The 22,712-nt window shown below is 34.5% G+C and overlaps 1 protein-coding gene across 1 annotated transcript in view; it reads left to right on the plus strand.

Moving 5' to 3' along the window:
• Nucleotides 1–22,150, plus strand: part of eIF3e (eukaryotic translation initiation factor 3 subunit e) — a 48,050-nt gene extending 25,900 nt beyond the window's left edge. Inside the window, exons 8-9 of the mRNA XM_081746123.1 lie at nucleotides 3,200–3,434; nucleotides 22,071–22,150. Coding sequence (XP_081602249.1) covers nucleotides 3,200–3,434; nucleotides 22,071–22,097 — 262 coding nt within the window. The 3' untranslated portion in view covers nucleotides 22,098–22,150. The remainder of the gene's footprint in view (nucleotides 1–3,199; nucleotides 3,435–22,070) is intronic.
• The last annotated feature ends 562 nt before the right edge of the window (nucleotides 22,151–22,712 follow it).

Consider the following 22,712-nt stretch of genomic DNA (forward strand, 5'->3'; position numbering starts at 1 on the left):
CAATAAAATTTTCGATTATCGAATTGTAATAGGGCTCAAAAGTTGCGTATTCGCATGCTAATCAATGGAAAAATAACGACATGAATCACACTTGGATCTTCAGTTTGCGCAAACCGCCTAAAGTTAGACAAAAAACACCAATATTTACCTTTACGCAAGGAATATACAGTTACTCTTTTTCTAATTTTTATAGCGTCTAAATACTTTATTTTAGTTGTGTGAGGTCATGTTTTTTATTAATTCGTTAATGTGAGTAATTTTATATATTTTATTTTTATAATGATTGTGAAGCTCTTCGCTTATTCTTGAACTTCTTTTTTTCCTTGAAGTGATCCAGAACTCACCACGAGGAGGTGGCTGTAATTCGAGTTCCACCCTATCCAAGCATCCTATGAATTAGAGTGTACTAAATTATATCGATTTAGTCAAGGATATTGTCTTATATTCAGGTTTTTTTTTAAATCAAATTTTGACATTGTAAGTATTGTGAACAAAGTGGCTCTTATGTAGCCATCTTTGTTTCCTTGTCCGCACTCTTTTCCTGCAGACTCTGACAGACATTGCAAATTTTGACACAATTTTCAACTTTCTGAATATGGCATGGAAAATTTAAGAGGTCAAACCCATAAGCAGATTTGTCATGTATAAGTGATAAGGTAGTTTCTTTTGTCAAGCTTTCGAGTACTGGAGGGGACAACAGCTTAATTTTCTCTAATCTATCAGGTTACTGTAGTCCGCGGCATCAAAATTCATTGAAGGTGCCATAAAAGTTCTAACAGATTTCCCCTTCGGATCTTGATTTCTTGCCTCTAGCACTCCTGTAACCCAGCTCTCGTACGTGTTGTCTTTTATCCACTGTCGTAGCCAATAGTATGTTCTCTGGATGACAGAAGAACGCGTTTCTCTCAATCACAGAATCGATGATTCTTTTAATGTTGTTATCAAATGTCTAATTCTTTGAACTACCTTCAAAATATGTTTAGGTCCATGTATCATTGACTGATATCTCTCTATGTCGAACCAGACAGGAGCATATAATGTAGTTTACAAGCACTTTGAGTTCGTTTGTAGGATTTGTTTGAGAAACGCACAACCATAAGACCCGGTTTGCACATGTCAGCCGTCGGAAGTAATTGAAAGATCCAGGATCTCTTATAGCCATATCTGAAGCACACTGCTCTGTTTGAATTGCTCTGAGAACTTTTATGGCACCTTCATTAAATTTTGATGCCACGGATTAGATTGTAGAAAATGTAAGTTGTCGCCCACTCCAGTGCTCGAAAGCATGACAACAGAAGTTATCATATCACTTATGCATAACAAATTGCTCATGAGTTTGACTTTTTAAATTTTCCATGTCATAACAAACAGGCCCTCACACAACTAAAATCAAGTACTTGCCGCTATAGAAATGAAAATAATAATAATAATAATAATAATAATAATCTGTATATTTCTTGCGTAAAGGTAAATGTGTTTTTTTTTTTTTTTTTTTTTTTGTTATTTTTTTAAAAACTTTCGGCCGTTTACGCAAACTATAAAGATCCAAAGTGTGATTATTTTCGTTATTTTTTCATTGATTAGCACGCAAATACGCAAAGTTTGAGCCCTGTTAGAATTCGGTACTCAAAAATCTGATTTTTTCGCATGAAAGTAAATTTTGGTGTTTTTTTGTAATCTTTTTTTAAATTTTAGGCCGTTTGTGCGAACTGAAAATACAAAATGTTAATTTTTTCGTTATTTTTTTCATTGATTAGCATGCAAATACGCAACGTTTGAGTCCTATTAGAATTCGATAATCGAAAATTTGAATTTTTCGCTCCATCCTACCGTAGGGGCTGCGGTGTGCTCACCTCTGATTCGTGTGGACCCTGTTCGATCCCTGCTCTCACTAGGTGGCCTTTGTGGTGGACAAACATCGTGTGCCTTGATTTTTCTCTTTCTCTTGTTTCCTCTCACTTTCTTCATCCCTAGCATTGTCACCGTCTCTCGTAACCTTGGAGAATAATCGTGGTATGTTAAACGAAAATAAAAATGTCGCTCTGTCAATCCTGGTAGGACGAAGGGGGGAACTGTAAAGTGTTCATGTTTTTATTATTATTATTATTATTATTATTATTATTATTATTATTTAATGGTGAAAAGTATGATCCGTGACACGTTTTTAAGCTTAAACACAATAATTCAGATTGAATATTGCAGAGAACTGCTGACTGCGAAAAATAGTGCCACTGAAACTAGAAGCCTAATTACGTCAATATTAGCGAGGAAATTTTTTAACAAACAGCTAGGTAATTCAAGGCTAGTACAGTGAAACTATTTTCAGTCATTTGTATGCATCTGGTATTTAGGTTTTGTTGAGCCTAACAATGTACAGAAAGACTCATATACTATATATTATGTTTTCTGCTGATTTCCTTGGACTAAATCATACTCGTATTAACACGAATTACAGATACAAATCAGCATATCTATCTATCTATGTAATTTCGGACAATTATAATATATTAAAAAGTTTTTTTTTAATTAAATGTCGTTTGACAGAAGAATGCAATGGATATTTCGATTTTTCCTCCTCTTCCATCTGATCCACACTGAAATACGCATACTTTTCATCTTCGTCGAGGGTTAAGGTGTGGCTGCAAGCAAAAGTGGGTATGGCCACACCCTTTCATGCTCTGTTGTCTGGACAACAGGACGGAAATCGAATCGAGGTCTCTGGTTTACCGTTCAAATTCATTGGAAGTATCGCCATAGCGTGGTAGGCCGTATTCGATCCCCGGTCTCTTTCCATTTTTCGCTCTTCTTAAATTTAAGTAAATTTGCAGATTTTAGGGAATATGGTGTACTATAAAATCGGGTGTTTCCCGTTTTGATCGTATAATAATCATAGGTAGCCTATATTTCATTGAAGATAACGGTATAGGTTTCGTTGAAATCTGTGAACTTTAGTTAGCGTACGTACATTTAACCTTTATTTAACTATCTTCAAAGTTTTATATAGCTGCCTAATCTTAAGTTGTTGGCTCCTCAAAAGAAATTCAATTAAATAGTAAGTAAATAATTGCATAAGTAGAAGCAGGATACAGTCTGTATGTTTTGAGTATTAAATTAAATTTTTCGGTGATTTTGACATTTAAATTCTTGTTTTATTACTATTACTTCATATATTTAAAAATATCGATCTTTTAATATGTAGAATGTTGGCAGAGAAGCTTAACATGAACCCTGAAGAGGCCGAGTGCTGGATTGTGAACTTGATACGAAATGCAAGACTAGATGCAAAAATTGATTCCAAACTAGGACATGTTGTTATGGGAACACAACCTCTTTCTCCGTATCAGCAACTGATTGAGAAAATTGAGACTCTGTCAGTACGTTCTGAAGCGCTGCAGAATTTGATAGAGAAGAAATTGAAAACAAAGAGTCAAGATGTAAGTATTTACGGTGGTACTGTGATTTTACTGAATTAGTTTGCCATAGGGTTCTTAAGTGAAAATTAAGTTATAATCTGTAATCTGTTAAACAATTCTTTCGGTGTAGTGATGGAAATCGTAGTCTCTCCATGATTATCGTAATCATCATTAGAGCTAGGAATTTTGGGTCAAAATTTTTGTTAAAAAAGGGTGCAAATAAAATACAAAATTTTGGAAATAATGTGCAAACTCAAATTGTAAATATTCATACAAACAGTAGCAAAACTAATTACATTGTGTGTAGGATAGGCCCACCATTTGAAGCTCCAAGAGGAGGGGGCAACTGCCCTCCTTGAGTTTGAGACTGTGTACATTTTAATCAGTGAAATAACAATAATCCGAATGAAAGACATGGAAACAATATACAAATGAAAAACGTGAAAGTCTAATTATTATCATAGTTCCTTGTTTCTCCCCCTCCCCATTCCGCTCTAAGAAAAGTGTGAAATCATACTGTTGTATATAAGGATTCAAAATTCACTCGTATAATAAATAGTCTGCCTAAAACAAATTCCACAGTACAATATTATGAAAGTCTCAGGTGTAGGAAACTGTTTCATTAACTGAAGGCAGAAACTGAAAGCAGATTTCATAAAACATTTCAGTTTTATAAGTGGGGGCATTGAAGAAAGTGCAAACCAAAACACAGTTAGTTTTTCTTTTCCCAAAGGGAAAAAGGGGCAGTAGTAACTAAAATTTCTAGCTCTGACCGACTAAAATTCCTATCATTATATATTCATTCGCTCTTGTGTAGAGATTTGTTTTTTATTTGAATGAATATTGAAGTTGGGCGTGGCCATCTTCCTGAATTGACTCTGCCCATATTTATATGTATATATATATAAATGGGTAGCTCATATTACTGTAATAATTGTGCGCCAGAAATTTTTGAACCTCTCAATTTTTGAAGTATTTTCACGTGAAGAAAATCCTAATTTCAGCGTTAATTCAGTCATTTGTCTTGAAGTGAGAGCGTATTGGAGATCACTCATCTCTTTTGCAAAAGATTGTTACGTTCGTTCCCAAGCCATATAGGCTTGTGTTGGACATTTTCATTCTCCTTTCACTTTCATAATTATTCACTGATATCTGTCACTCATAATCTTTAAACGTACGGTGTATAACTGGACGTTAAAACTAGTAATTTAATTTCTGTATCCTTTGTAAAATCCGCTCTTTTCCCGGAAGAAGAAAATCTTGAAAATAAATAAAAATTCCTGAATTGGATTACCACTTCGTTAAAGATTCTTAAAATCCAATAAAACAGAGTGATGGGTATTTCTAAATATTATACACTATGATAATTTACAAATTTTGAATAGGTAATAAAGAAAAAAAAAACAAAGTTCTGTAATGCCGCTCAATATTAGCTTTGTTCCAACGAAATAACGCGCAACTGACTCGGTTCTAGAAAATGACATTTAGGTTCTTGCTTAAGCAGTAAACCAGCAGTAAGATTCCGTATTATTACAACCTCTATATGTATCACTGTTCACATTGCTATTTAATAAATTAGTTTATTCGAAATCATAAGCTCAAGTTAGGATAACAATTTTATTATTTTAGGTCGGTTTATTATTACAAAACGGAGACAAGTTTGAAAAGAAAAAAAAAAATCCAGTTTGATTAATAACTTAAGACAATTGTATCTCATAACAATTTCATAAAGTTGCATATCGATACTTCAATTGATATATTTAATAATCACAAGACAGTTTCAGCGAATCGGTACATTAATTTCAATATATCAGACAAGGATTGCTCTTGAGTAGCCAACTACGGAACTTTACAATAATTGCTCTTCGACTAAATTCGTATCATGACTGGTTTTACAGACAAGAAAAGAAAAAAAAACTCTAATAAATACTGATCCATCCCCTTTTTAATTATCTATGAAAAAACCTGAACGTTCCATTTCTGAAGACATAATTATCTAATTGTCACTCATATTCTACAATGTCCTCCAATCTGTGTTGCTACTGTATAACTCCAACTGAGTTCTAAGACTGTAGCATATATCAGATATGGCTTAAGCATTTAGCTCACCCTCGGACAACACATTAAATATTTTATTTATGCACTACAAAGTAAAAAAAAAATAATGAACAGCGAATTATGTACATATGGTATGATTGATGATAAGAAACGTAACTACGTGACAGGATATTCTCAATACTAATATGGAACGTTTTATTTATTTACTTTTTTTTTCTTACAACATGCAAGAAAATTCATACTAATGTGGTGGATCAATTCATTAGTTTGTCAGTCATATAAATCTAAGAGCCACAAGGTGAAATCAACCTTCATAAAATATTCCGGAGCTAAGCTAATCATACTGTGAGTTTACAGTAAACTAAGAAAATGTACCGAATACGCAATAAGGGTAAATCCGCTTATATTTAAAAGCATTCCGACTTAAGATTCATTCTATCATGCAAAATTTTGAAGTGGTTGTAAAGATTAATAGTAACGTGGAGACATTTATGGCAGATAAGTGAGATGCGTAACGCAAATGAAATTTAGCTATCCATAGTACTTATATTGATCATTTTTCACAAGATTACTTCCAAGAGTTATTAGTTTTATAAAAATTTTCAAACTATTGAATTTCACAATACACTCCTACGTCACCGACGCCATCTTGGAAGACGAACCTTTATCTCCATAAAGATGTTATTGTTCAAAATAAGAAAAATCAGGTTACCTGGAAGCCAGGTACAATTACTTACAGTCTTAAGGAGCCCGATAACAGCCCACTTTCCCTTCTCCAAAAGCCGGGAATCTCGGCCGTCAACCGACTTCTTAACTGGCTTTTTTTTCTTGCTGCTGTAATGGCGGCTTTCAACAGCTAATGACCAGCGGGGGTGTAGTCACATGAGGTTGCTAAATTTTGAGAGAACTCGGCAATCGAAACTTTCTTAGTTAGTCCAGAATAATAAAATTTTCACAGGTTAGTATCACAGATAAAATAATTTCGTAATATACCAATTTTCTACATCGAGTTCTCGCTCCCCCCTCCTTTGCTGGTCTTTACACTTTCTTCTTCTTCTTCTTCTATACCTAACTACTCGTGCATTGCCTATTTTATGTATAATTATTATCTCACACTATTGTTAATTGCATTAATTTAGAAAAATCAGTATATCAACAACTATCATTAGAATTATGTTTGCTTTCCCCCAATTTAGTGATTTTACTGTTTATAAATATAATTCTAATATTTCTAATATTATTAATCAGTTGAGTTTGGTAGTACCCAGCAGAAAACTTCACTAAAACTTCACTGAATTGTCATTATTATTAGGCCTAACGCTAGGCCTAATGCTCTGTTGATAATTAAGTATAAAGATACAAGAATTTTGGATTGAAAATCTTGGTGAGTAACAATAATACCATTTTCAACTTAATAAAGTGTGTAATACAAATCCCCCCTTCTTCTATTCAACAATTTAATATGATTTTGAAATGTACTGGTAATGTTTCATTATTATTATCGTAATTATATTTGTATTACCATACTGTAATTCTTCGTCAGCACAATGCACATTGTGACACCGGTTAATTTATTTATACATAATTATATTTCGCCTAACAATATAGGTTTTACAAGTCAAACATGTGCTCAGATATAGAATAATAGCCTGAATCTCTATAATTACGAAATATCAGAGAAAGCAAAGGTTTGCCAAGGTGTGCCAAACCGACCTAACAACAACTAACCTATGTAATTAACACAAACACACGAACATAACAATAATAAAATAAAATAGCACAAATGCACAATACGGGAGCCATCAAACATGTAACGAGTTTCAATATATGCATACCGGTATTAATATAATGTAATCGCTACCGGTAAACCGGTACGTTACATTTTTCCCAGTGGCCTGTAAAAAAAAAAAAATTCAACAATTTTTTTTTTTTTTTTTATATATAACTACTTAAAATCTTTTAACAGCTCCTCCCGTTTTTCATTAGAACAATTGAAAAGTTTCACATTTTGTAAATTTTGTGTAGGTACTTCTCTCCCCTTTAAATCTTTTAACGAAACAGAGTTATGATGCACTTTTGTAGCAACATAAGGTCCGGTATAAACAGGCATGTACTTGTGAGTAATTCTTTTGAACGCATCAGATAGAAAATGTGTTCGAACCATTACTAAATTTCCTTCTTTAATTTTGACCACGTTATTTTGTAATTTTCTTTTTCTTTTCGAAAACAATCTTGGTTCAACCTGAATATGACGTCTCGAATTCTCCATATTCTGCAATTCCGGAGGCCAAGGAAATTTTTCCCTAAATCTGTCGACAGCCGAAAAAGAAATAAATAATTCAGCAGGCGTACAATCAATGGCACTATTATATGAATAATTAAGTAAGTCTTGTGCAGTCTTCAACACCGTTTTCCATTTTGAATGATTATTGCTGCACAACAACCTTACTATTCGGTTCAATTCTCGATGCGAACGTTCCAGGATCCCGTTAGCCCCCGGGTTGTATGGAGAAATCAAGATATGACGTATTTGATGCTCATTACAAAAGTTTTTCCACCTCTGAGAGACGAACTGTGGGCCCTGATCAGACACAATATAATTCGGATATGGACACAAATAAAAATATTCTCTTTCTAGAGTTCGAATAATTTCAGCAGCAGTTGCTGTTCTCAAAGGTAAGTAACAGATGAAGCGAGTATACACATCAACTATTGAAAGAACATAGTAGTAGCCGTAACTGCATGGTAATTTTCCCACCAAATCAACACATATCTTGTGATGGGGTTTATCTGCGCTGATATGTAATTCCTCGCGAGCAATGCATCTATTAGAAAATTTCGTTCGAGCACATATTTCGCAATTATTAATAAATTTCCTAAAGGTTTGTTTTTGACATTTCCAAAAAAATAATTCTCGTGCTAACTTTACGCATTTGTTTACCCCAAAATGTCCTGTTTCATGAATGCATCTTACTATTCTTTCAATTAACAACTCAGGAATTATTAGCAGCCAACGTTTCGATTTAGCATTTTGAATATATATCAAGTTATTTACGATTTGAATGTGATCTTTGTTCATTCCGGCATCTATTTTATTCTTTAGATCACGACAATAGTTATCTAATGTCTGCATTTGCTCAAGTTCTGTTATGTCAAACCACATATTTACATCATAATTTACAAAGTTTATTTGATATTCTTCCGATTCAGCAGGGAGTTCAGGAGTATTTCTACTTAAAATGTCGGCTATATGATTATCCACTCCCTTAATGTGTTCGAATTTGAGATCATATCGTTGCAGCTTTAACAAAATTTTTGTGGTTCTCGGATCCAAATTCTGTAATGTGAATGCATATGTTACTGCATTGTTATCACAATGCACCGTAACTTTCCGACCTAGTATATAATAAGAAAAATGTTCACATAAGAATAAGACTGCTAATAACTCTAATTGAAAAATAGAATAAGATACTTCACACAATTTTAACTTCCGACTAGCATATTCAATGACTAGTAACTCTCCATTTTCATCATATTGTGCAAGATAACCGGCCAAATTTTCTAAGGATGCATCCGAAAACAAGTGAAAGTGTTTTGAAAAATCTGGTTGGCTAAGTGCCGGAGGTTCACTTAGTAACACCCTTAACTTTTGAAATTTTTCCAATAGTTCGTCTGTTAGACAATATTTCTTATCCTTTTTCAGGAGATCAAAGAAAGGCGCAGTCAACGCAGCAAATTGCGGGATAAATTTCCTTCTCCAGGAAAGGATTCCTAAGAAAGATCGTAATTTCTTTTTAGTTTTCGGAACAGGAAAATACCTGATGGCTTCATTTTGTTTCGGATTGGGTTTTAATTCTGTCCCATTTACAATATGACCTAAGAATAAAATTTCGGATTGCACGAATTGACATTTTTTAAAATTTAGAGCGAAATTTCCAAATTCCAAAATTTTGAATATCTGTTCCAAATGATGGAAATGTTCCGTTAAATCCGAGCTATAACATAATAAATCGTCCAGATAGACCACTACAAATTGTCGAGTGTCCAACCCGAAGTAAGAATTCATAACTTCTTGAAAAATGCTAGGGCTCGATTTAAGTCCCATAGGCAAAACACATAGTACATATTGTCTACCAAGATAAATGAAGCTAGTGTACTTAAATGAATCTGGATGTAACTTCACCCCATAGTATCCCATGGTAGCATCCATGGAGCTGAAGACTTTCGCTCCTGAAATTCGCGATAAAATCTCGTTAATGGGCTCTACTTGAATTTTTGGACTAATTACTTTCGAGTTCAGTAATCTGAGATCAATTACAGGTCTCACACCCCCCGAACTTTTTCTAACACAGTGTATTGGATTTCTATAGCTACTAGCATGTTCTTTTGCTATACCTAACTTCATCCATTTCTGTAGCTCCTCTTCGAACTCCTTTTGCATAGCCTGTGGTATGGGATAAATTTTTCCCACAACAGGCTCATGATCACTGAGCTCAATGTTATATGGCTCACATCGAATCGGTTTTGGATATTCACAAAATAAATGTTTATATTTAATTAACAGTGTCTGTAGTCTTAATTTAGTTTCCATATCCAAATCATTTCGACTATTTATGTATTCCTTAATTTCTGTCTCCGAAATTTCACCGTAATCAGTACTTCGTTTATCGGAAGGAGAAGAAACATCACAATGGTTATTGGACATCTGGGTATTATCTACATGTACCAATAATATTTTTGGATAAGAAATATCCAACGTCACCTTTTCTTGTTTATTATTTTTCAAAATTAATTTCTTATTAGAACTGTCCAAAATTACCTGAAATTTCACAAAGAAAGGCGAGCCTAATAATAACCCAGCTTTCATGTCCTTAACGACGAACACAGGCACATCAAAAAGATTGTCCTGAATATTTAATGTTAATTCGAGCAATCCCTTTACTGGGAAGCTATCTTTTCCAGCAAAAGCGTTCAAATGTACACTGGGCACAGGTTTTAACTTTGCGGACCGAAAGGAATTTTGTAATTTCAACCAAACATTATAATTTAACAAATTGAGTTCAGCGCCTGTGTCCAGGATACATTTTATTTGCACTTCCCCCACCCTACATTTCACAGAAGGCGAAGGAAATATCTCAAAGTCTTGTTTTGTTACACTTTCTTCTTCTTCTCTCAAAACAAAGTACGTTAATAATTTCAAAGAAGGTAAGTTAAAATCATTTTTACTTTCAGAATTCGGATCATCAATCTTGTATAGGTTTCCTAAATTTTGTTTCGGGGAGAGAAGTTGATTTGAGCAGTCATCGTCTCCCCTTAAGGATGGCTGCTCAAGATGTTTTCCGAAACAGGAATTGAGTTTTTCATAAACGTAGAAATATTATTACTATTCATCGACTCGGCAGTAACAGAAGGATACGGCGGGTGTAATGCTGAAGTAACCGAAGTTACCACCGGCATGTTAGAAGAGAAAGGAGAACTAAATATAGGAACCGGAGGACATTGGCCATATGGTGGTTTCAAATTATACATTCCAGGTGCAGCATAAGGGACTGGTCCATTCCCATACACTAAAGGGTAAGGTAGGACTCCATTCATAGGTCTAAATTTGTTAACTCCATTCGTCCCCCAGCTTGATTTCAAATTCCGATTCCTCCTCCAATTTTGACGTTGTCGTCCATTATTGTTTCTAAAATTTTGACTAGTTAAAGTTCGAAAATGGTTCTCGTTCCCTGAAGTTTCGTTTTTCATCGGTTCTGTTTGAACAGCATTATCAATTCGAGTCGAGTTAGACTGCGAAATAAACGTCTTCCTTATTTGTGGTTTCCTATTCTGAAATTTTACACCACTGAAATCTGGACAAGAGTTGGGATTACATTCTAATTCCGCTATCCTTAGTATTAGATCCTGCACGGTAGCGACCGATCCTAACTTTAAAATTTTTGATTCTTCGCTTGGAAGACAATCTAATATTAGATCCTTTAATTCCTGATCAGAAGGCGATGTCACAATGGAATTATATTTCTCTACAATATGCCGAACGAATCCCAACAAGGAAGAGTGTTTACTTTTGTCATACCGCAACGAATAGAGATGGCGCTTTTGTGCTCTCTCCATTCGCTCCGATATGTACTGTAATTTAAATAATCTGACAAAATCTTGAAATGTTTTGATTTGATTTACTACACTTCTATGCCAAATCTTAGCTGACTTTTCTAAACATCTTGCAATTATATATAGGCGGTCCCTATCGGTTAGTACATACATATTCATTGTCTGCATCAAATCATCTAAAAAAATTTGTGCCACTCCCTGAGTTAGCTGTCCGTCAAACCGTGGAAAGTGATGTAATTCGCGCAGGTAAGATCCCGCACCCATTTTGTATGAGGGACTGTTTTCCCATTGTTTACTTGTCTTATCTAGATCTGAAGTTTCCATTTCTACATTATCATTTACAACTATGTCTGCCCTTTTACATTGCATGACGCACGGTTCGCGACACGACGTCCTCTTTCTACCGGTTTTATTCCTAAGCCGTTTATTTTTATTTTTATATTTATTTCTCTCTTCATCCGAGTCAGATGATGAAGATAGATTTATGTGTACGACGTTTTCTTCTCGGTTAATTCGCGTCCCATCTAACATGAATACCGGAGTCTCATTGTTTTCATTAGACATGTTATTCTCGGTTCTAACAGGCTTCGATGTTTTTCCAATTAAATTCTGATCAAAGGGGCTCGACTGATCTGAATTATTTTTATTTAGGTGATCATATACTAAGGTCTTTAAACTTTCAATGTTTTGTTTGCATAAATCGCGCCCATGTCGATATGCATCAACTACGTCCTTTTCTAACACTTTCACCATGTTCGTTGTTCTCTCATTTAATTCATACAACTTCCGGGTTTCTTCAGCTTGTTGCTCTTTTACAAATTTTGTTTCTGTTTCTACAGTTACACTAACTTTACTAATTTCAACTTTCAATGCAGATATTTCTTTGGTAACAGTTTCTAATTTACAATCCATATCTTCAGTCGATTCTTTAAGATCTAATTTTAAAATACCTACATCAGACTTAACCTTATCCACATCTTTAGTAATATCAGTTATTTCTCTAGAAAATTTCTCCTGAACATCAACTACAGATTCTCCAAATTTAATTTTTGTTTCTTCAATTTCAGATTTAAGCTGCGATACTTCATTTCTTAACTCCCCTTTCATAGACGAAAAAGATTCCTTAAGAAATATAATGTCATTACCCATCTTTGACATTTCTGATTTTAATTCACCTATATTAGTTGTCATTTCATTACTAATTTCCGTTCTGATAGATGACATTTCTGTTTTTAAGTCACTTATATTTGTCGCTATTTCTGCTCTAAATGAGGACATATCTAATCTCAACCCTGCAATAATCGTTGTTAACTTATCTAAAAGAGGACCACCCCCTATTTCAATTTCTGGGACAGATTTCTTTGGCTTTTCTTTTCTACCAGTAACAACAATGTCATCCTGACCTACAACAGCATTAATTTCAGCCTGTACATTCATTTCAGTATTTACTTCTCTATTTCCTTGCACTTTACATGTAACACAATACCATTTGTCCTCCGATTGTCTTAGAATCTCTAATTCAGCTGATGACATATTCAAACACTTTATATGGAACCATTGGTCACAGCTCTCACAACAAATAGCTACATTGTCTTTAGCACTACTGCTATCACAGCAACTGTACTTTTCTGGTTCATGTCGTCTCACTGATACTTCACTCATTTTTTTTTTTTACATAGTAATTGAGTCACGCATCTCCAACATCTACCATAATTATCCCCACTGTAATTACAGAATCTCACACCAGTATTACATACTACAGCGAAGTCAATAATCATCCTTGGCTTTGGGTCGCCACTTTGTAAAATCCGCTCTTTTCCCGGAAGAAGAAAATCTTGAAAATAAATAAAAATTCCTGAATTGGATTACCACTTCGTTAAAGATTCTTAAAATCCAATAAAACAGAGTGATGGGTATTTCTAAATATTATACACTATGATAATTTACAAATTTTGAATAGGTAATAAAGAAAAAAAAAACAAAGTTCTGTAATGCCGCTCAATATTAGCTTTGTTCCAACGAAATAACGCGCAACTGACTCGGTTCTAGAAAATGACATTTAGGTTCTTGCTTAAGCAGTAAACCAGCAGTAAGATTCCGTATTATTACAACCTCTATATGTATCACTGTTCACATTGCTATTTAATAAATTAGTTTATTCGAAATCATAAGCTCAAGTTAGGATAACAATTTTATTATTTTAGGTCGGTTTATTATTACAAAACGGAGACAAGTTTGAAAAGAAAAAAAAAAATCCAGTTTGATTAATAACTTAAGACAATTGTATCTCATAACAATTTCATAAAGTTGCATATCGATACTTCAATTGATATATTTAATAATCACAAGACAGTTTCAGCGAATCGGTACATTAATTTCAATATATCAGACAAGGATTGCTCTTGAGTAGCCAACTACGGAACTTTACAATAATTGCTCTTCGACTAAATTCGTATCATGACTGGTTTTACAGACAAGAAAAGAAAAAAAAACTCTAATAAATACTGATCCATCCCCTTTTTAATTATCTATGAAAAAACCTGAACGTTCCATTTCTGAAGACATAATTATCTAATTGTCACTCATATTCTACAATGTCCTCCAATCTGTGTTGCTACTGTATAACTCCAACTGAGTTCTAAGACTGTAGCATATATCAGATATGGCTTAAGCATTTAGCTCACCCTCGGACAACACATTAAATATTTTATTTATGCACTACAAAGTAAAAAAAAAATAATGAACAGCGAATTATGTACATATGGTATGATTGATGATAAGAAACGTAACTACGTGACAGGATATTCTCAATACTAATATGGAACGTTTTATTTATTTACTTTTTTTTTCTTACAACATGCAAGAAAATTCATACTAATGTGGTGGATCAATTCATTAGTTTGTCAGTCATATAAATCTAAGAGCCACAAGGTGAAATCAACCTTCATAAAATATTCCGGAGCTAAGCTAATCATACTGTGAGTTTACAGTAAACTAAGAAAATGTACCGAATACGCAATAAGGGTAAATCCGCTTATATTTAAAAGCATTCCGACTTAAGATTCATTCTATCATGCAAAATTTTGAAGTGGTTGTAAAGATTAATAGTAACGTGGAGACATTTATGGCAGATAAGTGAGATGCGTAACGCAAATGAAATTTAGCTATCCATAGTACTTATATTGATCATTTTTCACAAGATTACTTCCAAGAGTTATTAGTTTTATAAAAATTTTCAAACTATTGAATTTCACAATACACTCCTACGTCACCGACGCCATCTTGGAAGACGAACCTTTATCTCCATAAAGATGTTATTGTTCAAAATAAGAAAAATCAGGTTACCTGGAAGCCAGGTACAATTACTTACAGTCTTAAGGAGCCCGATAACAGCCCACTTTCCCTTCTCCAAAAGCCGGGAATCTCGGCCGTCAACCGACTTCTTAACTGGCTTTTTTTTCTTGCTGCTGTAATGGCGGCTTTCAACAGCTAATGACCAGCGGGGGTGTAGTCACATGAGGTTGCTAAATTTTGAGAGAACTCGGCAATCGAAACTTTCTTAGTTAGTCCAGAATAATAAAATTTTCACAGGTTAGTATCACAGATAAAATAATTTCGTAATATACCAATTTTCTACATCGAGTTCTCGCTCCCCCCTCCTTTGCTGGTCTTTACACTTTCTTCTTCTTCTTCTTCTATACCTAACTACTCGTGCATTGCCTATTTTATGTATAATTATTATCTCACACTATTGTTAATTGCATTAATTTAGAAAAATCAGTATATCAACAACTATCATTAGAATTATGTTTGCTTTCCCCCAATTTAGTGATTTTACTGCTTATAAATATAATTCTAATATTTCTAATATTATTAATCAGTTGAGTTTGGTAGTACCCAGCAGAAAACTTCACTAAAACTTCACTGAATTGTCATTATTATTAGGCCTAACGCTAGGCCTAATGCTCTGTTGATAATTAAGTATAAAGATACAAGAATTTTGGATTGAAAATCTTGGTGAGTAACAATAATACCATTTTCAACTTAATAAAGTGTGTAATACAAATCCCCCCTTCTTCTATTCAACAATTTAATATGATTTTGAAATGTACTGGTAATGTTTCATTATTATTATCGTAATTATATTTGTATTACCATACTGTAATTCTTCGTCAGCACAATGCACATTGTGACACCGGTTAATTTATTTATACATAATTATATTTCGCCTAACAATATAGGTTTTACAAGTCAAACATGTGCTCAGATATAGAATAATAGCCTGAATCTCTATAATTACGAAATATCAGAGAAAGCAAAGGTTTGCCAAGGTGTGCCAAACCGACCTAACAACAACTAACCTATGTAATTAACACAAACACACGAACATAACAATAATAAAATAAAATAGCACAAATGCACAATACGGGAGCCATCAAACATGTAACGAGTTTCAATATATGCATACCGGTATTAATATAATGTAATCGCTACCGGTAAACCGGTACGTTACACCTTTCTGTTGTAAACTATAGATTTCCAACGATAACGTCTTTACAACCATCATCTTGGGCAGGTATCACGAATAAAAGGAAAATACAATTATTAGGTAAAAACAAAGAAACATAGCCTAGGCTTGTACAATTTTCGTTTTGTTTCTTACAGAGTTGCATCAAAGCTACTGTTATCTCCGGTGTAGCAAACTTTGTCCTTATGCATTGCATGGACAAAAACTTGGTAAATAGTATTATTCTGTAAATGACCCGTGCCTAGTTCGGTTGGCTGAATTGTAGTTTAGCTTCTCGTTTAGAATCAAGACATTATGGGACTTAAGCTTAACTGGGATCCGAATCATGTGAACTTCTACCAGGGCCAAATATTCTGCGCAATAGGCGCATACGGTATGCACATAGCCAAGAGGAAACTTTGCCTGGGCTGTCTCGCTTTCCTTTTACCTACCCCATTCATTTCTGTTACGTAACGGATAAGCCCGCTCTCTCTCTCTCCCGTTCGCTCTGAAGTTGAATGGTAGCTTGTAATTTTATCAGTTTATTGAAAAGAGACATTCTTCTGGTCAATCTCCCATCTTACGTTATGTCTCGTTTATCTGTAAAAAATTGTGTGTGTGAAATTGAGACTTTTTGCACTTTTCTTCTGTAGCCTCAGAGATTATTAGTTTGTATATTTATTATTAATATTTTCTGTAATTTATTTTTATTATTTAACATGTAATTGTTTAACAGATTACAGATTATAACTTAAATGTAGTTCCGAAGGTAAAATATCCCCCCATTCGGATCTCCGGGAGGGGGATGGCTTGGGAAGGATTATTGGACGAGAAAGTAATAATGGAGGGAAGACAGACAGAGAAAGAAAGACAGGGAAGAGCAAAAGGTTTAGGATAGGGACATGGAACGTACGTACTATGTTACAGGGAGGAAAATTAGAAAATCTTAAAGAAGAAATGAAACAAAATAATTTAGATTTGGTGGGCGTTTGTGAAGTTAGATGGGAAGATAATGGGGTATTGAACAGCGAAGGATATAGAATGTTTTACTCAGGTAATGAAAAGAGCGGTCATAATGGCGTAGGAATAATTCTTGGAAAGCGCTTAAAGGAGAAGGTAGTAAAAGTAGAATTTATTGATGATAGAGTCATGATGTTAAGACTTAAAGGGAAAACGAGGGATCTAGTGGTGATACAGACATATGCACCGACGACGTCGCATGCAACTGAAGAAGTAGAAGAAAATTATGAAAAAATAGAAGAAATTATAGATAGGGAGAAGAAGGGTGCATGCATAATTCTAATGGGAGATTTCAATGCAGTTGTGGGAGAAAAACAGGAAGGTAGGATCGTAGGAAAATATGGTTTAGGCAAAAGAAATGAAAGGGGAGAGGGACTGGTGAATTTCTGTAGACAGAATTCACCAGTAATTGGGAATACTTGGTTCAATCAGCACAAGAGAGGAAGATATACATGGAAATCACCAATAGACGGCGGAAAATATCAGATAGACTATGTTATGATTCAGGACAGGTATCGGAATAGCTTAAAGAACGCGAAGACCCTTCCCGGGGCTGATATTTTCTCTGATCATAATCTTGTGCTGGCCGAAGTAGATATTCAACTGAAAAATGTAGGCAGAAGAAAAGTAGGTAACAAAGTGTTGAATACTGAAAAGTTGAAAAACGAGGAAATAAGAAATCTTTTCGTTGAAAAATTCGAAGGAAAATGTTCAAATGAGGAAAGGATAGGCGTAGGTAGTAACGCACGGTGGGAACATATTAAACGTTGCTTACAGCAGGCTGCAGAAGAAGCAGTAGGTTACCGCGAACACAAAACTGCTAAGAAACCATGGGTTACAGAGCAGATGTTGCAGAAAATGAGTGAGAGGAAGATGTGGAAACAGGTTGATACAGAAGAGGGCAGAAAGATGTACAGAAAGTTAAATAATGAATTACGAAGAGAAACAGACAGAGCGAGGGAAGAGTTTTACAAAAGAAAATGCTAGGACATAGAAGAATTAGAAAGAGTTGGGAAATATGAGGAAATGTACAAGGAGGTGAAATCTATGGAATTTCGGAGGAAACAAGGGGGTATTATGATGGCAGTAGAAAATAAGAATGGGAAGGTAGTCAGCGAGAGAAATGTCATAGGAAGGTGGAAAGAATAAGACTTATATGAGAGTAGGAATAGACCATGTAGCCTAAATGTTGAAGTAGAAAATGAAGTAGACGAGGATGATAAAGGATTTAGTATTCTTCGGGATGAGTTTGAAAAGGCTATATCCGAGATTAGGAATGGAAAGGCAACCGGAATAGATAGCATACCAATCGAATTCATTAAAAATATAGGAGACAAGGGAAAGAAAGAATTGTTGCGACTATGCAATGAAATATATGAAACAGGAGAATGGCCAAAAGACTTTCTGAAAACGATCATGATACCGATGGCTAAGAAATCGAACCTAAAGAGATGTGAGGACTATAGAACTATTAGTCTCATATCTCATTCAGCTAAAATTCTGCTCCGAATACTGAACAGAAGGTTATATGAAAGAACAAATAAAGATGTTGAAGAGGAGCAGTTTGGGTTCAGAAGAGGCAAGGGCACGAGAGATGCAATTAAATTATTAAGGGCGATCGGTGAAAGATTTATAGAAAAAGGGAAAGAGGTGTATGTTGTATTTATTGATCTAGAAAAGGCTTTTGACCGCGTGAATTGGGAATTATTGTTGGGAGTTCTAACGAAGATAGGGTTGGAATGGAAAGATAGAAGACTCATAAGAAACTTATACATGAACCAACAAGTAAGTGTGAGGATAGGGGAAGAAATGACGGAAGAGAGTGCAATTGGCAGGGGAGTTCGACAAGGATGCTGCCTCTCGCCAACACTATTTAATGTCTATCTAGAAGATATAGTGAAAAAGAGCCTACATGATGATGATGGTATTTCGATAGGAGGTAGAATGATTAGATGCATAAGATTTGCAGATGATATGGCGCTTCTTGCAGAATCTGAAAAGAAAATCAATAAAATGTTAGAAAAAATGAGAAAGGGCTTGGAAGAATATGGGATGAAAATAAATGTTAGAAAGACAAAAGCCATGGTGATTAGAACGAAGGGGTCTGTGTCAAATATAAAAGTAGGAGGGGTGAAAATAGAACAAGTGAATAGTTTTCGATACCTGGGTAGTATTCTTAATAGTGACATGAAGTGCGAACGTGAAATAAAAGCAAGGATAGGAATGGCGAAAGAAGCCTTTAGTAGGAAGAAAAGTCTGTTTTGTGGGACCTTGAATAAAGAGTTGAGAAAAAGACTCATAAAATGCTTCGTGTGGAGTGTTGTACTGTATGGGGCGGAAACGTGGACATTACGTAAAGGTGAAGAAAATCGACTGGAAGCCTTCGAAATGTGGGTGTGGAGAAGAATGGAAAGAATTAGTTGGGTCGAGCGGAAAACGAATGAGAGTGTGTTAGAAATGGTGGGTGAGAAAAGAACACTTTTAGATAGTATTAGGAAGAGAAACTGGTTGGGACATTGTCTAAGAAGAGATTGTATCATGAGGGACGTCCTAGAAGGTATGGTGGCGGGAAAGAGAGGGAGGGGGCGAAGGAGACTACAATTAATGGATGATATTAAAACAGAAAGATCATACGCGAAGACAAAGAGGTTAGCGGAGGACCGTGGAACATGGAAGCTTCTCAGCTGCAGCAAGTGACCTGCCAATAAGGCAGAATACCTATGATGATGATGACATGTTATGTCCAATTCTGAAGTAATATAATTTAAAACCTTTAATACAAATACAACCTGGAACATTTTGTTCAGATTAAATATAATGTGACCTGGGATCCTAAGGGAATTGTTATATTCCTCATGTGATTTCGGCAGCCAAATCTGTTTCTTTCAGCAGCTAGCAAGTAGTGAAGAGCTTCAGCTTTACAATTTTTTTTTAATACTACATTTTATTCAACTTAATGTTGATTTTAGTATTTTGTGAGAAAAAATTAAGCTATTAAAATGTTAGAGATCACTATACTCTATGAAAAGGAATAAATTTAATAAAATAGAATATTTGTGAAACCGAAGGTCTTCACTTATGTCTAGCTGTTGAAGGAAAGAGGATTGGTTGCCAATATCATACTACGAATATAATAATCATTTTAGAATTTTCAGGGCACATTGTAGGTGAGTTAGTTAAAACTTCCTAATTGACAGTTTTTGAACTTTTTTTCCTAATGAATTTTCATGAATCATTCATACATTTTCTTTTCTTTCCAAAATATTGCTTTAATCAAACACTATATTGTTTTTATATGAAAATTACTTTTCTTAATTTAGGTGTATGTGGTATTTTTCATAAGAAAATGATGCAGATAAACTTATTTTGTTTTTTGATTATTGCACTGTTTGATAAAATGTGGAAAATTGAATGATAATCATATTGCATACTAGTAAAGTACAGTCAGCAGCAAGTGTCCAAATCCAACAAATTCATGTTCTTATGTCAAGTTTGTCAGTAGTAGTTGTGTCATTATATAGACACAACTTTTTTTTTTAATATACACAGAACATAAATAACTAAACAATCTTTTTCAACAGAACACAAACTATCAATTAATAATGGCAACAAACAAAATACTTCTGAACGAAATAATTTTTTCCTTAGTTTTCTCGAAGACTACGCGTGAAAATTTACTCTCAATCATGCCTTTTAGTTTAGCTGAATGTGATGTATTAATTAATGTATGTTTTATTTTTGGGCAGTATTATATTTAAACGGAAATTACTTTTACACATAATCGCCATGCACATCAAGGGACTTATCATACCGTGGCATAAGTTTTTCAATACCGTTGCGGTAGAAATCTACCGCCTGCAATTTCAACCACTGGCTTATACTGACATGCAGTTCGGCTCAGTATCAAAGCGTTGTGTAGCGAGCCATGTCTTCATAGCTGGGAAGAGTGGTAGTCGCTCGGCGCCAAATCCGGGCTGTATGGTGGGTAATCAAACCTCCCGTCCAAAACCATCCAAGAGCTCTCGGGTACGCTTGGCCATGTGTGGACGTGCGTTGTCGTGAAAAGTGTACGAACATGAAATTATTCCATTTCCGTACACTGAACACAGTTGGCGATGGATTTCAATTGGCTTTTTTTTTTTTTTTTTTTTTTTGTGCCAAGAAAAACCTAATCAAAGAACGCACCTCGAAAGAGGCTGGATTTTGTATTGTAACATGTTACATAAAGCACAGTAAAAGTGTCTGTCTTCACGCTACCACAACTAGATGCTTACTGAGTGTGGCAACGCTCTTACACCAAGATGGCGATTCTAATCCCGCCCACTGCAGTGATAAGCCAAAACGTCTGGTACACTCTGGACATCCCTCGTATAAGAGTTATTCTTAATTTTGGGCTATTTCTCATTGCCATCTTGTTAGTACCATAAAAAGCTGGATGAAGATTTATTTCATTGTCAATGTCATCGTGACAGGTGACATCATCGTATATAATCAATTTTCGGATTTTTTTTTTTTTTTAAATCGAAAACTACACGTGAGAATGTACGAGATCTATTGAGATCTATTGATTGGTATGTCTTATGTTTGGACTTTTTTTTTTCTTTCAACACTAACAGTATTGTGAAATTATTTGTGAAGTCGAAGGTAACATCCAAATAGGCTATTTGTTTTGAAGAAATGGCAAAAGAACATGTATTAGATAGTAGGCACATTGTTGGCAACTACACTGTATTTTTTTAATATTTTGATTGCATCAAATGTAATCTCTTTGCTTTTTATCATTGTAACATATGTTCTGTTGTTTGGCCTTGAAATAATCAACGTTTTAAGCTAGTATTCACTTATTCCTTTTAGGAAGGAAAAAATACTTTTTTAGATGTTCGTATGCATCATACTATCAAGAACTTCGTGAACTTAGTCATGAATTTACTATTTTGATAAATATTTGTTTTCTTTTGCAGAACCGCTGGGGAGCCCAGGATTTTTAATAGGCTGAAAAAATGTGGAAATTGAAATAAAAAGTATTTGTACAGTAAAACAACTGTTTTTTTTTTTTTTTTTTTTAACCACTATTCTGTGAAGATGTATGGTAATGGAATTGATTATCACAGAGAAATACTGATTAGATCAATTTTAATTTGTATGGCCTGAATTGTATTCTCGTAATATTGAAATCATAGGTTTTTTTTTGGTCCAATTACTATTTTTTTTATTGATCTGGTGAACAATACATTTAAAGGGTAGGTGGTATCTGGTGAACAGTACATTTAAAGGAGACAAAAAAAGTTTTATTAAATGTTGCTAAGTATGGAAGATCACGCTCACCAAAAAATCATCACTAACTACCTAAACGTGACCATTCATATTAGGGCCGCAATAGTTTAGTGGTAGAGCGTTCACCTCTAGTGTCCTTGGTCCTTGGTTTAATCCCAGCTCGCGCCAAGTGAGATTTGTGATGGACAGACACCGTGTGCGTGGGTTTTCTCGGGGTTCCCCCGTTTCCTCCCACTTTTTTCATTTTCATTTCTCATCATTATTGTCTCCTTTACTTCATTTCTTTTTTTCCCCATACATATTGGTGAAAGACGTACAAGTGTAAATGT

Source organism: Thermobia domestica, chromosome 18, assembly GCF_964235325.1.
Source record: "Thermobia domestica chromosome 18, izTheDome1.hap1.1, whole genome shotgun sequence".
In the NCBI taxonomy this organism is placed as follows: Eukaryota; Metazoa; Arthropoda; class Insecta; order Zygentoma; family Lepismatidae; genus Thermobia; species Thermobia domestica.